This window comes from Sturnira hondurensis, unplaced genomic scaffold (genome assembly GCF_014824575.4).
Source record: "Sturnira hondurensis isolate 20B ecotype Veracruz unplaced genomic scaffold, ASM1482457v3 Scaffold0022215, whole genome shotgun sequence".
NCBI lineage: Eukaryota > Metazoa > Chordata > Mammalia > Chiroptera > Phyllostomidae > Sturnira > Sturnira hondurensis.
In genome coordinates, this window is record NW_028094846.1 from 5689966 (window position 1) to 5704771 (window position 14806).

General features: G+C 44.6%; 2 protein-coding genes across 4 annotated transcripts in view; one reads left to right on the forward strand and one right to left on the reverse strand.

Annotated features, from left to right (window-relative positions):
* CENPL (centromere protein L) lies at window positions 1-12396 on the reverse strand. Of its 2 annotated transcripts, XM_037034912.1 has the most exons (5): window positions 11837-12396; window positions 10826-11002; window positions 8498-8749; window positions 5296-5838; window positions 1-2625 (listed from the first exon to the last, which is right to left on the reverse strand). In XM_037034912.1, exons 2-5 carry the CDS (start codon window positions 10997-10999, stop codon window positions 2554-2556), a joined length of 1041 nt encoding a protein of 346 aa, XP_036890807.1. In that variant the 5' UTR covers window positions 11000-11002; window positions 11837-12396; the 3' UTR covers window positions 1-2553. The 2 variants fall into 2 exon arrangements, with proteins under 2 accessions (XP_036890807.1, XP_036890808.1); XM_037034913.1 differs by lacking the exon at window positions 8498-8749.
* The window catches only part of DARS2 (aspartyl-tRNA synthetase 2, mitochondrial), a 27099-nt gene continuing 17066 nt past the window's right edge, over window positions 4774-14806 (forward strand). Inside the window, exons 1-3 of one of the 2 annotated variants that reach the window (XM_037034910.1) lie at window positions 4774-4784; window positions 12805-13294; window positions 13905-14004. In XM_037034910.1, the coding sequence (XP_036890805.1) occupies window positions 13162-13294; window positions 13905-14004 (233 nt within the window). In that variant the 5' untranslated portion in view covers window positions 4774-4784; window positions 12805-13161. Of the gene's footprint in view, window positions 4785-12532; window positions 13295-13904; window positions 14005-14806 lie in introns of those variants that run through there. The other variant, XM_037034911.1, reaches the window with a different exon arrangement.

The following is a 14806-nucleotide window of genomic DNA, read 5'->3' on the forward strand; positions in this document are numbered from 1 at the left end:
AAAATGTAAGGAAATACACAATGTATTCCTCCATTCCCTCCATCCTGTACACTGTGCCCACATTTTGCTTTCACATAATGGATTCTAATGCAGTACTCGATTCTCTCCTCCAACCTTTTTATAGTTGCAAAGTAGTAATTTATTGGGAACTACACCATAATTTACTCAACAAATCCCCCTCTGATGGGCATTTGGATTGTTTTTAGCTTTATTGTTGTAATAAATAGTTTTGCGCAGGCTCCATTTTGTATTTTTGCCAGTAAGTTTTGGGGACAGAATCCCAGAAGTGGGGTAGGGGGTCAAAGGGTAAACCACACATAATTTTGACAATTGCTAAGCTGTTAATAGATGTTGTAGCATTTCTAACAACCTTGTCACTATTTTCCCTCTCCCACTCTTGCTCACCTATGTTTCATTCTATACCTTATAAAATACAAAGTGGGTCATACTCCTCTCCTGCTTAAAACTCCAATGGCTTCCCATTGTACTTAGTATAAAACCCCGTCTCTTCACAGTACCTACAAAAACTTAGGTGATGTGACTCTTGCTTCTCTGTATCAGGATTCGGTCTGGTTATTAGGGGCGAGAGATCCAGAACATCAGTGGCTGAAACACGGGGGAAGTTCACTTCTCTGACACATAAGTCTGGAGGAAGATCACCCAAGGCTGGTACTGGGGTTCAGCTTCCAGAAGCCCTCTGGGCACAAACCCCTTCCAGGCCCTGTCCCCCGATCCCCAGGACCTGACCCTCAGCCCTGCGACCAAAAAGAACAGCTGGAGTTGTAGTCATATGTGTTCCAAGCAGCAAAGCTGGAAGACAAGGACAAGGCATCCACAAGCCCACCGTGTTTTAAGGAAGAATCCTGGAAGCTCTGCACAACACTGACATGCCCTGGGTCAGAACCCAGAGACCAATGGGAGAGGCTGGAGAACTCTTCTGGGCAGCCAGGCGCCCAGCCAACTGCTGGGAGACATCACACTGGGAAGAAGTCCTGTCGCACCAGCCCCGCGGCTCCGTCCCACACCGCCCGTTCTCACTCACTGCGTTCTAGCCACACATATTCCCTCTACTCCTCCAACAGGCTGAGCCCTCACCTGTCCCAGGGCCTTCGCTCCGGCAACGTCACCAGCCGGGCACAGCCGTCCTCAGATCTTCCCGTGGCTGGTTCCCGCTCATCACCCAGGACTCAGCTCACCTGTCACTCCCTCAGAGGCCCTTCTTGGACACCTGTCCCTAAAGCAGGCCCACCGTCACCCTACCTCCTAGTAAACCGCCTTATTTTCTTCACAGCACTCGTCTCCACAGGAAATCCATTCTCCTCTGCCTCCCTCCATCCGAGTGTCATTCCCACAGGACGGGGATCTCTTTGGCTTTCCCAGCTACAGCCCTGTCACCCAACACAACTGTAAGTGCAGAGCAGAAGCTTAATGTCAGTTCAGTGAATGAATGTCTGACTCCAAACCCCCGCTTCTTCTCCTGCCTCTGCTGATCCCAATATTTGTGAAATAATACCGCACTCCAGAGCTAGGGTTTGTTTTACAGTGATAACCTATTAAAGTTACTTTCCTCCAAACAAGATTTTTAAAAACCTGGTTTCTAAAATAAAATAAAACCTTCCTATGCTCAGTTACGATTGATAAAAAGAAGAGATTTAGATATAACCTCTTGGGCAAGTCTCTAAAATTGGTAGATTTTGTAGTTTCCATCTATAAAATGAAAGAGTTGGTTTAAATTCATTCATTTTATCTACAGTTATTTACTAAGCACTGTGCTTAGAGCAAAATTATGGACGTGAAAGTTAGGAAAGTCTCTGCCCTCAAAAGAGGTTCACCAGAGCCTTCCAACTGCACAACTGTGTGACTCTGCGTAACTCGTGGTTTGTAACCTCTGTGCTAGAGAAAAAGCCGTGACTCCCCGTTCCTGAGATGTCCATTAATGATCTGCCACCAAGACACTGATAAACACACTGCTTCCGTTTAAAAGTGACTATTTAATGCAACATTGCAATAAGGACAGAATATTAAAAGGAAAGGCATATTAGTGGCTTTAAAAACCTACACTCATCTTTAGTTTCCTTTGCAGATGACTTTTTGATTGCGAGTTCTCCACAGCAAAATGGTGCTAGGAGAATGTCTTTGCAAGACAGAAATTCTCTCTGGACACAAGTCTAAAATGCTTACGAGGGGTTAAAAGTTTTACAGATGCAACTCAGAAATATTGAATATTAGCAGTATCTCATTTGAATTCTAAAAGCTGATATAATAAACATTCCCGATTTCTTAGGAAGATAGCCAACAAATCACACTCAGCCTTTTGCACAGACCGGCACCCCAAGCACCGAGGCCGTCCCAGGAGCTGGCTGGGGTTCACCCCCGTCACCTCCTGTTCTTCGGGATCCTGCTTGGCTCCCTTCTGGGCACCTGCAAAGGCGCTATGAGGACACAGACGCAGGCGGGCCCGTCTCTCCCCACGGTCCCTCTCAGCACAGCAGTCAGGCAAACGATCAAGGAGAAGAAAGTATATAATCCATAACATCTCATCCTCACAAGGCCTCACTCGATTTGAAAAATGGCCAGTTCTGTCAAATATGCCAACACTCCAATAAGGTATTTATGACACAGAATCTGAAAACAAAAAAAGGGCAACATTTAAAATTACAGCAGAATTATGATAACAAAGCAGTTTGTATTTGATACATACTCCGAGGTTATTTTAAATTCCATATCTGCAAGGCATTTTATTTATTTGTTTACTTATTTATTTTTTAAAGATTTTTATTTATTTATCTTTAGAGCGGAAGGGAAGGAGAGAGGGAGAGAAGTATCAATGTATGGTTGCCTCTCATGTGTCCCCTGCCGGGAACCGGGAACTGGCCTGCAACCCAGGCATGTGCCCTGACTGGGAATCGAACCGTGATTCTTTGGTTCTCAGGCCCATGCTCAATCCACTGAGCTATGCCAGCCAGGGCTTGCAAGGCATTTTAAATTCCATATGAATACTACTATTCATATCTTAGCTTGCAGATACAGAATTCAAAACCACTGCTGCTCTAAGTCAAATGAATTTTACCTAATGAAGACTAGAAACTGTAATAAATTTACAGCTATAGTCAATGGTGCTTAGAAGTAATCAGACTAGGGTTCTTATTTATCCTGGCTTCCGTGCTTGGGCTAACGATCCACCTAGAGAGTGAGGGGAGAAGGGGCCTCTATGAACCCCTTGGACTTATAAGCAAATTGAGTATCTTCATTTTCTAGAAAGAGGTTCCACAGCTTCCTTCTTCTCAAAGGAACAGACAATTCCAAATGTATCTTGCAGAAATGAAGCGGATGGCAGAAACCTGGCTAATACATTCGTTCCAAAGTTTTGAGAGGCAGTGCAGTGTTGTAGTTGAAAGCATAAGCTTGAGTTCAAATTCCAACTCCACTTACTAGCTGTGTGATCGTGGGGCACCTGCTCGTCCTGTGTCACCATTTCCTCTTTATAAGCGATGTAAATTTATAGACCACGTACACATGTTGTGGTGAAGGCTGGCGGAGACAATATGCGCTGAATGCTTCATAATGCCTAGCACGATTCGGCGCTTAATAAATGTCAGCCTTCATCGTGGGGTTATTTGAACCTCAGAGCCAGTTGCAGGCTTTTTTTTTTATTAACTTTTTTTTAAAAGATTTAATTTATTTATTTATCTTTAGAGGGGAAGGAGAGAGGGAGAGAAACATCAATGTATGGTTGCCTTTTGTGCGGCCCCTGCTGGGAGTTGGCCTGCAGGGAACCCGCCTGCAACCCAGGCATGTACCCTGACTGGGAATCGAACCACGATCCTCTGGTTCGCAGGCCCGAGCTCAATCCACTGAGCTACACCAGCCAGGGCCAGTTGCAGTCTTTTATCATCAATCTAACAGACTAGTCTTAGATTTAGAATAGACCAGATAAAATAAGTGTGTTTAAGGACCACCCTTATATACATAGATGGATAACAGCACATTATATACAACAGTTTTTAAATGTACTTTACTAAAAGGGTGCATGCATATGGAAAGAAAACTTTTAAATATATAAGGCAGGGGTGTCGAACTCACTTTCACCAGGGGCCACATCAGCCTCATGGTTGCCTTCAAGGGGCCAAAGGCAACTTTAGGACTGTAAATGTGACTACTTCTTAACTAGGGCCAAGGAGCTCAGCACTGCTGCCCGGTAGAAGCAAGGCGCTGGACCGGATAAAACAAGGTAGAGGCCGGATTCGGCCGTGAGCCTTGTGCTTGTCACCTGTGATACAAGGACTTCGAAAACACTGAATTCTGAGGGGCTAAAATGTCCGAATCACATGGCATAGTATAATCTTGTAAATTTCTTACTGTAAACCATAGTAAGAAATCAATTTAACATCATGACCCAGTACAAATGAAATATACCCTTACCACACATGATACTTTCATTTTTATAATTTCTATATTTTCTTGTTTTAAAAGCTGGCCTCTTTCCATCAGAATTATTTCCCAGCCTCCTGCTGCGCTGTGCCCTCAGTTTGGAAAGCACCGATAGAGCGCTTACAGACCCAGTCTGGACCTCTTGGAACCTGGGAAATAAGCGTTTGGACCGTGCTCCCCGCCCCCGCCCCCACAAGCTACCTTGCATGCGTGTTCAAGCCTATCCTGGCCTTGTTTAAAACTAAAATGTGGGCGAGAACTCCCAACAGCAGGGTTACTCTGAAGATCACTACTGGGACACGTTAGACCCCTAGCACAGTGACAAAACCAATACTCACTGAGTGTTCGTGGTGGTTGGTTTTACTATATTTAAGGGCCTACTCTCTGGTGGTTTCTGATACTTCCTCTAATAGGACTTCATAAGCAGTAAAACAATGACTTTCTTATTTCTTTTCCAGCAGGAATAGAAAAGCCTAAAATATAAAGATAGTATCTCAGGTTGTATGTTTCTGGCTATCGTTTCCTTATCTAACATACAAAATACTCTATCTGATTATTTCAAAGTTTGACAAGAAACTATTTTGAAAGTTTCAAAGTTACTACAGAATAATTCATATCATTACCGAAATCTGTAGCACATAGCATAGTCTCTTTCCATAATAAAGCTGAATCGAGAAAGCTAAAGAATTTTTAGTAAATCTTTTATAAAACATAAAATAAAATCTCTTTACTGCCCTGAATTGGTAGATATTCGGTGTGTTTCTTCCACGTGGAAAATACAATTACCATACACTCTGAAAACTGCAACAATAAGGAAGATTTGTTATTTAAGATTTTTACTTGACTGGATTTGTTTAAACTAACCTTTACTTTTCCATCAGTGTGGGCTGAAGCTACAGATGTTGAAACACGAACCAATCTTGTGGCTGATAAATGAATTTTGAAATGCCTATGGAAATGTGAACAAAGGCAGTCCATGAATAAGTCAACTTCCTCCTGGGTGACTTCCCCAGATGCTTTGTGGACACTGTCCCACAGAGCTTTGGCATCTTCCGGATGTATGGCATAAGAAATATCCAGACTCTGAGGGCTACAGGGTACGGACCAAAGGAATTCCGTGGTGGCCACGTAGCGGTCCACTTGGCACGCCGTCCACATAGCCGCCATCCAGGAAAGATTGAACGCATTGATGGCTAAGGGACTGAAACAGCAGTCGAAAGTCTTCTGAAACCAGGTTCCAACGAGGGCGGTGTTGGCCTCCGCGCCACTGGTCAGGAATAAGGGCAGGCAGGTGAAGTCCTCTGGGACGGTCTCCAGAAGACTGTCTCCAAACACGCAGCAGAGCCAACCGGTCCACAGCACTTTGCCCTCTCTGCTCTCAGACGGCAATTGAGATTTTGACAGAATCTACAAAGGATGAGGATAAAAACAGGCTCTTTAAGTTCAAAAGCACACTTACTCCTGCCCTGACCAGCGTGGCTCAGTGGGTTGGACATCGCCCCGCAAAGCAAAAGGTCACGGTCAGGGCACGTACAGGAGGCAGCCCACTGATGCTCCTCTCACACGGATGTTTCTCTCCCTCTCTTTCCCCCTCCCTTCCCCTCTAAAAACTAAATTAAAAAATACCCTTTAAATGTAAACTTACTCCTAAATTACACCATCTCAAAATGAATTAGTATATTTAAAAATAAGTATTAACTTATGAAAAAACACAAAGAATAGTGCCCTTAAGCATTATTAGAGTTTATCAAGTTCCCTGAGCGTTTTCCTAATATTTTTATACACTAGAGACATGGTATATGGCAAGATCTTCGTACACTCAAAATGCAAAATAAAGGATGCCAATGTGGTACAACCAGGTACAGCATCACACAAACCTCCACTTTAGAAAGGACAGCTTTTACTGCCACCAAATGCGACGTGCTCCAGCTCCTGCACTGAAGAAAACCCCGGCACTTCCCGAGGCGGCTCTTCCCATGCCCTCCCCGTGCAGGCCCCCCAGTTCCCACCACTGGTCCTGCTGTCCTCCGCACCCACACGAAGAGCAAAGCAACAGCTGCCTACTATTCTACGGGAGACGCCCTTCAAATACTTGAAGATCCCTATCACATGTACTGCCACGTTCAGTATCTCCCCTATCTTCGACCCTTCCTCCAGTGACATGTGTTCAAGTCTCACATAACCCAGGTCACTCTTCTCTGAAAGTCTCTGTGGGTGAACATAGCGAGTACAGTCTCTCCAAAAGATCTGAGCACAGGACTACCATCGGCTCTAGCCCAGATTACACTCCTATCAATACAACGTTAGATTGCAGCAGTTTTCTGGGGTTTGGTTGACAGCTTCACATAAATCAGAGCCCTACATATTCAATGTCAGTGTTAACGGGTCAATCCCCATCCTAGCCTCTACTGAGACAGTAAACGTACCCCCATTAAAACTTCAATCTCTTTCAATTTGCCCATTGTGGCACAATCCATTGAGCTCCTTCAGAATTTTGGTTCTATTTTCCAGCAGACTGACTAAATCTTCAGACTTTAAATTTGTCAATGACACAAAAAACCTGCCTGCCTTCCAAGTACTCATAGATGTTTTCATTAAACTTGATGGGTGCGGCCACTGCAGAAAGCAGTATGGAGATACCTCAAAACATTAAAAATGGATCTGTCTTACGACCCAATGATCCCACTTTTGGGAATAGGTCCAAAGGAACCCAAAATACTAATTCAAAGGAACATAAGCACCCTTATGTTCATTGCAGTGTTATTTACAATCGCCAAGATACGGAAGCTGCCCAAGTGCCCATCAGTAGATGAGTGGATACAACAACTGTGGCACATTACACGGCGGAATTCTGCTCAGCCATAAAAATCCTGTTTTTAATGACTCAGACATTAATCGTATTACTTTTATACATTGCATATAGGAAGGAATGTAAAATGTTACAATTCTGAGAGTAACTTACCATGATATCACAATGTGTAATATGCGACATTTTTGTTAAAATTCTACTTCTAGAATTTAATCCCAGTAAAGACCAGAGGACTGTAAACTTCCTAATGACATGAGTAATTATCTTCAACATTATTAGTAAAAAAGCCATAATGCAAACAAGTATGGGCACTGTGATCCCAATCTTGATACAAGTAGCCAAATACATGTATCTATGTTGACAAAAGGTTGGTTTGCAGTTTTCTCTTCTACTGCCTTGTCTGGCTTTGGTTAGCTGAACGCTGACCTCGCCAACCTCCCAGAACAAGTTAGAAAGTACGTCCTCTGCTTCTACTCTCTGACAGCGAACGTACATAACTGGTGGGCTCTCTTCCTTACACGTCTGGTAGAATTCAGTGAGTCTATCTGAGCCTGGTGCTCTGTTTTGAAAGGTTATTAATTAGTCATTCAATTTCTTTAATAGACATAGGCCTATTCAGATTGTATTCTGACAAAAAGATGGATACCAAAATGTTAAACTGTGTTTTGTTTTGTTTTTAAGATTTTATTTATTTATCTTTAGAGGGAAAGGGAAGGAGAGATGGAGAGAAACATCAATGTATGGTTGCCTCTCATGTGTCCCCTGCTGGGAACTGGCCTGCAACCCAGGCATGTGCCCTGACTGGGAATCAAACCGCGATCCTGTGGTTTGCAGGCCTGCGCTCAATCCACTGAGCTACACCAGCCAGGGCTTAAACTGTGGTTTTTAACTTTCTTTGTTCTCTATGTATTTTCAAAGTTTTCTAAAATAAACATGCTTACACAGTGTGGGGTGAAAGCAGGTTTTACAGTTGTTCACATGGAAATTAAACAGTAACTAATAAATGATTACACGAGAATAGACTGTGTTGCCCACTCACAGCTGTAAACCCACTTCTGCCCCACCCTGCATTGTAATAGAAAAAAACTTCTTTTAAGTTGACCACATCTAATTACTTTAATTTGGTCAAATCAGACAAAAAGAGTCATAAATCACGAGCTTAAAAATTGCAAAACCAGTAAAAACCATGACAGTCTCCAACCCAAAACAAGGCAGAGTCTTTTCCCCTCGGAACCAAGCACTGCTTACACACTGTACCTGGACAAGAACTGCGTCGGGGTCCCTGTGCGTTCCTTTCACTCCCTGGAGAGCAGAGAAACTCACTCTGAGGTTCAGGTCTGCGCCCACTTCCACGGCAAGTCCCTTCTGCTTTTCAGCAGCAAGAAATGCACTCAGCAGTTTCGAGTACTCTTTGAGACTAGTGTAGGAGAATTTATACAGGGGCGTCGAACTATATAGAGTCCACTGCCTATGCAGAAGGAATGCAACCTTTTGAGGATCAACATCTTCCTTAAAAAAAAAATCACAACAAGAGAGGCTTAAGAATTAGGAAACTTTAGTAAATAAAAGCTTAATCATAGTATTTAGCCCAAATCTGTGACTGGGTGCCTGCTCTTTGCACGCCAGCCAAACTGGCGTTTACAAGGCTCTTTGAAGATCCAGGGCCAGGCCTTCCCTTCGGCCTTCTCTTCCCAGCGATGTTCACACAGCATGTCCCCTTCCTTCGATCAGCTCTCCGCCCCAAGTCACTCGAGGCCACCCTATCTAAAGCAGCCACACCCACTCCAAACTCTCGCAGCATTTATTACTCTCTGATATCATGGATTTGTCTGATTTCTATTGCCTGTCTTCCCTACTAGAGTATGTGTTTGATGAGATCAGGAATTTGGTTTATTTTATGCCCTATTCCATTTCAGCACCTAGAACAGTGCCGTCTAGAACAGGTGTTCAATAAGCATTAAGTGAATGAACTTTTATGTTTCACTTTTAGAAACTTAAAATTACAGATGTGGAAATAGTCATTATTCCTAGAGCAACTAATCTGACTGGTTTTAATTAGTTTTTAAGCTGCTGGCAGCAAACCCACTCTCTGGCCCAATGCCTCATTCAGTAGATTAAACAAAAGGCACCGGGACTTATTTCCGCCATGCTCCGCCAGGGCTCAGGCACTGTCAGAAGCAAAGCGCTTCATCTGTGCCGGCCCTACGGCATTATGGGGCGTCTTCACAGACACCCCACGGCTCCCAGTTTCACCCTGAATTGAGGTTTTCTACACGATCCCTGCGTACTTCCTCAGTCTCATAGCTATCTTTGAGAACTTTCGCTACCGTTGCCCACTTACAAAAACATTTGCTCCGACTAGAGAACTCACGAAAATGGTTATAAACTTCTATATGAACATCATAAACTTTTTTCTTATTACTGTCAACACATATGTTAAAATGATTTGCATCACAGACACCGGGAGCACCGAACTGGACATCCCAAACTTTAATCTATACCCAATGTCTGTCCTCTGGTTAGCAGCCATCACTTTTCATTACCAGCACCAGTTAATTTTTCTTTAAGAACATGTTCACAAAGAAGCAAAAATTTTCTTACATCCCAAAAGATATCCCATCTTTGGGCACAGAGCAAAGACAAGACAAGACAAGACAACAAAGTAATGAGGTGCGGCGAGTGCCTTTCAGGACCACCCCTTGCCAAGTGACTCAAAGCCACACCCAAGCTTGCATTGCCTAGGGCTTTACTTCGTGCTTCAGTAAAATCACACATTACTAATGGGGCATACCTTCAGGGTCGCTTACGAATGCTCAGAAGAGCGCATGATGCCACCAGAGAAATCTGGACGAATTTAAACACCAAAATAATTTGGTAATGAGTTCCAAAAATTCGAAAAACAGGAATTCATGAATTCTCACTGACAGAAAAATACATGGAGCAGAAATGAGAAGGGCTTAAAACAGAATGCCAGAAGCTGGTTGGTAAGCATGGAGTAAACAAAGATGGAAAATTGTTATCTTGTAAGTGTCATGAGGAAAATGGGGCCGGGCAATAATTTTCAATGGAGGTTAAGCCTATGAGGAAATTCAGGTGAGTACCATGATGCCTGTGTCATTTAAAGTATCTCCCCACCCTAAATACTGGACAGCACCTTGACAGGACGACCAAAATGAACATCATCTGTGTGGCACCAGAGGTCACTCCCCCAGGACCCCACAGCAGCATGGACAGAGTGTCCCAGCCGAGAGTATTCGACTCAACCTCATCAAGCAGAAACACTAGACAAATACAAAGTGAGGCATATTCTATTCCAAAAGGGGAGAGGAGGAAACCACCCTCTTCAGAAATGTCAAAACCATAAAAGACATAGTGTGGGAACGTTCCAGGTTAAAGGGGTTTAAAAGCCCTATCGAAGCAGGTATTAATAGTATAAGTAACTGTTTCTTCTAGCCGTTTCTCGTTTATTTTATTACCTGAGCGACTGAGAAAATACTAATAACAGAAAGAGCACCAAAAATTGAAATGTGTGGCTCACGCTTACTCTCAATTATTGCGGGACACAAAGGCACAGGAAAAGCATACCCGCAACTGTGACCCCTGGGGAATCCTCCGTGGAGGTGAGGTCGGGACAAGCGAGGTCTGCTTCCGGGCCGACTCCAACCGCTTCTGCAGAGGGGTGGCACCTAGGAAGTACTCCTTCAGCCTTGAGGATGCCCTTCGTCTGGGAGCTGACTGCGGTGTATTGTAGGAATCCATGGTCTACATAGAAAGAAAGAAAACCAGAATTCTAACCAGCAGAAAGTTAATTGCCTGAGGGCAGGGGGCCGGGGGGGGTGAAAAAAGGTGACGGGATCATAGTCAATGGTATTGTCAAAGGGCACGGGGTGACACGTGCTTATTAGAATTGGTGGAATGATCACGTCGCAGAGTATGCAGATGTCCGATCACTATATCGTCCGCCTAAAGCTAATATCACTAATATAATATTGCATACCAGCCAAACATAAATGAGTAAATAAAATTCAAAACCCGGGTACAGGATATATATTTACTAAATAGTTTCTTAAATTTTTAAAAATATTTATTTATTTTTAGAGGGGAAGGGAAGGAGAGGAAGAGAAACATCAATGTATGGTTGCTTCTCGTGCATTCCCTGCTGGGAAATGGTCCCTGCCGGGAACTGGCCTGCAACCCAGGTATATGCCCTGACTGGGAATTGAACCGTGATCCTCTGGTTCGCAGACCCGCGCTCAATCCACTGAGCTACATCAGCCAGGGCTAGTTTCTTAAATTTTAAAAATTAGTTTAAAGTTCGCCAGCTCTCCTGTCGTGTCCTCTGGGCAGAGCACACCATTACAGCTTCGCTTGTTTTTCTTGCCCTGCATCAGTGGAGGAAGCAACCCTGATTCCAGTCACTTTTCTACACTCGCCACCAACCCCTGAAGTCAACCGCCCCGCGGCCAGGGCTCAGCCGGGTGCTGAGGACACAGAGGGAAACACACCGAAAGGCACGAAACTGTAAAGATAACAACCACACAACAGGTTGAAATGTCAAGTTCACTGTCAGTCCCGGACCAACATAAAGCAACTGACCAATGAAGTGACGTGATGACGCTGTCACCCATGCCGGCTTCACGAATCATTCTTCAAAACTGGGCCCAACACTTCGTCCAGGCTGAAGTCCCCAGAAGTTGGGGGAGCGGGGTGGAGGGAAGGCCGCCCAAATGGCAGCTAACGGCGAGGCCGGAGGTACACTTGGCCCCCCAAATTCTCTTGCGCTCCACGACAAGTGGGTTCACCAGGGACACAAACGTGCCCACTACGGAGACCTCCGCTTTCTCAGACGCCAGGAGAGCCCCGCGACTTCACCCCGAGTGACATTTCCGCACAGCCAGACGCCCAGTTCTGCCACCCTCGCTCCTGCCGAGTCAGCCTTTGCCCGCGGAGGGGAACAGTGTGTCCCGCCTCGCACTTTGCACCTGAGCCCCTTGGGTGCCAAGCAAGGACAGCTGCAAAATCCCGCCGTTGAGAAGCGCCAAATGACTCCCAAGCCACAGCCTCAGTTTAAAACTGTTTCCCGCCTCGCTTCGCGGCCCGTCACCGGAAGCCTCCCGGGCGCGGATGCCAAGTCAGTGAAGCCACTGTGGTCGCCATTTTTACTGAGGGCATGTTCGAGCGCCCTAACCACTAGCCTCAATGTTTCCTAAGGGCATGGCGGTTGCGCTACACTACCGCTCTTTCCTACGGACGTGAAGCTTTCCTTCCAACTTCCGGCCGCACTGAGCATGGCGCCAGCTCTTCTGCGCTGATTGGTTGCTTGTGCTTACCGTAATCTTAAACGCTCGCGGGACACTTGGAGGAGCACTTGGCCCCCCCTGAACAATCTGGAAGTGATTTCGGACCCTCAGAAAATTTGGGATTTGCACTCTTCCTCATCTTGAATATCCGAGGTCGGTGCCAAGAGATTTGAAACGCGAGGCTGAGTTCTCCCTGTTTTCCGTTTCTCCGGCAGGAACCTTCGAGGAAGCGTGGAAGGAAGAGAAAAGCGGGGCATTCTCCAGACGACCGGCCGCTTCCTTCTCTGCGTGATCGTGGGATCACGCCTTGCGCTGCTGTGTGGACGCATTCTCGCACATCTGGCCGCAGTTGCGTTTGTTAATACAAGTGGAAACTGATGCCTGCAGAGCGGAGCAAAAGCCTTTCTTCTACCCATTCTCCTAGGGCCTCCAAAGACCTTGCAGATCGATCTAGTGCCTAGACACGTGCTCGGCGGAGAAGGGGTTAAATTTTGGAGCAGTGACTCGAAACTGCTAGCACTTTAAGGGATTCGTGTGTATTTACAAAAATGACTGTTGACCATCACTCAACTGCGGCAGTGTGGGATTCGTAAGCGTCTCTCGCCCTCCTGCAGCTCCAAGATGTTCTCCAATTGGTTAACTCGGCTAAATAGCGGTGTAGCCACACCCACCGGAAAGATCGCCCAGCTGATCTGGGGGTCTCTCTCCAGAAGTCTGTCACTGAGTTCACAGCGGAGAGTTCCAGGTGAAAACAGTGAAGAGCCCCTTCTTGTCTCCCAACAGCACTTGCTCCTGTTCTCCATTCCCCCTAGTCTTAGCTGGATGGATGGCCTTACATGGAGAAGCAGATCACTGACCCGCTTCCTTTCTTATAATGTAGTTGTTTTGTTTTTATCCTGGAGTTTAAAAGGACCAGAAAAGTAGCCACATAGGCAATTCTGCTTTTAGTTGATGCTACTAATACGTCTTGAAAAATTCCCATCTGAGAATACTTTCAGTAGTGTGTTCCAAGTGTACATAGTGACTTTCATTCTAGATTCATACTAAAGCTGGTCACTGCACCATTAAACTTCTGTGATTTCAAAGATCCTATCTGATTTGGGAAAGATATGTGCACTATTAACAATGGGCTAATTTTAGGGCAATGCAAATGCTGGGTAAAACAATTTAGAAATCCTAACATAAGCTAAAAATTTACATTAGCTTTTTCTACATTTGCAGGTAAATTTAGTAGTAGTCAAATCAAATGACATAATTAGATTTACTTTAGCCTTTGACATGAAATACCTAAGATGATGTGATTTGAGAGTCTTTATTTTTAAGCAGTTTGGAAATGATATATTTTTAATCTATTTTTTTTTAAGAACTCAATAGCTTTGTCACCCGGACCAACACGTGTGGAGAGTTGCGTTCTTCTCACTTAGGCCAGGAAGTCACCTTGTGTGGATGGATTCAGTACCGAAGGTAAATTGAGGTGGTGTTTTTCCAAGAATGCATGGTGGTGTTTTTCCAAGGTAATTCCAAACCTTGATTAATTTTCAACCTGGCAAAAGAATAAAAGCGTTGCAACTCCTGCAAGAGTCTCAGAATTCATTAAATTAGTTTTGTTTTGAAAGACCCAAATAGTGTCTCAATTGTTTTTTTCTGTCTAGCAGAAAAAATCATCGTACCAGTAACATCTGTTGAAGAGTGCAGTAATGAAGTATGAGCCACCAATGGACTGAAATGTCCCTTGGCTTATAAAGGTTGGAGAGTCCTGACAAGGAGACAATTCTGAGATGTTCTAGATTAAATTATAGCAGGCCAGCGGGTAGAGGGAAGAGACAAAGGGGTTAATTGGTGAACAGCTACAGTGCAAAACCAACAAAAGGCTGCTCACACTCCTTCATGTGTGTTGGAATTATAATTAACATCCAAGTGGGAGTCTGCTTCACAGTCACAAGTGAGCTTTACAGATTCGGCTGCTGTGCCTAGCCCACAAGCAGCCCCGCTCCACCCTCTCCCATTCCCATTGTGTATAGCTGGGCTACCAGTTCTTTCGGAATGGCTACTGTGACACCTTTCTCTCGCTGTGTCATGCATAAAAATGCTTCCAAAACTCCAGGGTGATGGACATGCTGTTTTTTTCTGTCTAGCTGTGCTGCTGATTTAGAGACCAGTCTTCCTTTTTGGCCAACAAACGAAAGTGCATGTTATTTATTAATAAATGTGAGAAATTGTGTGGGTCGTTTGTTTTGCTTTCTTAAATTTGGGGCTCAGAGATTTT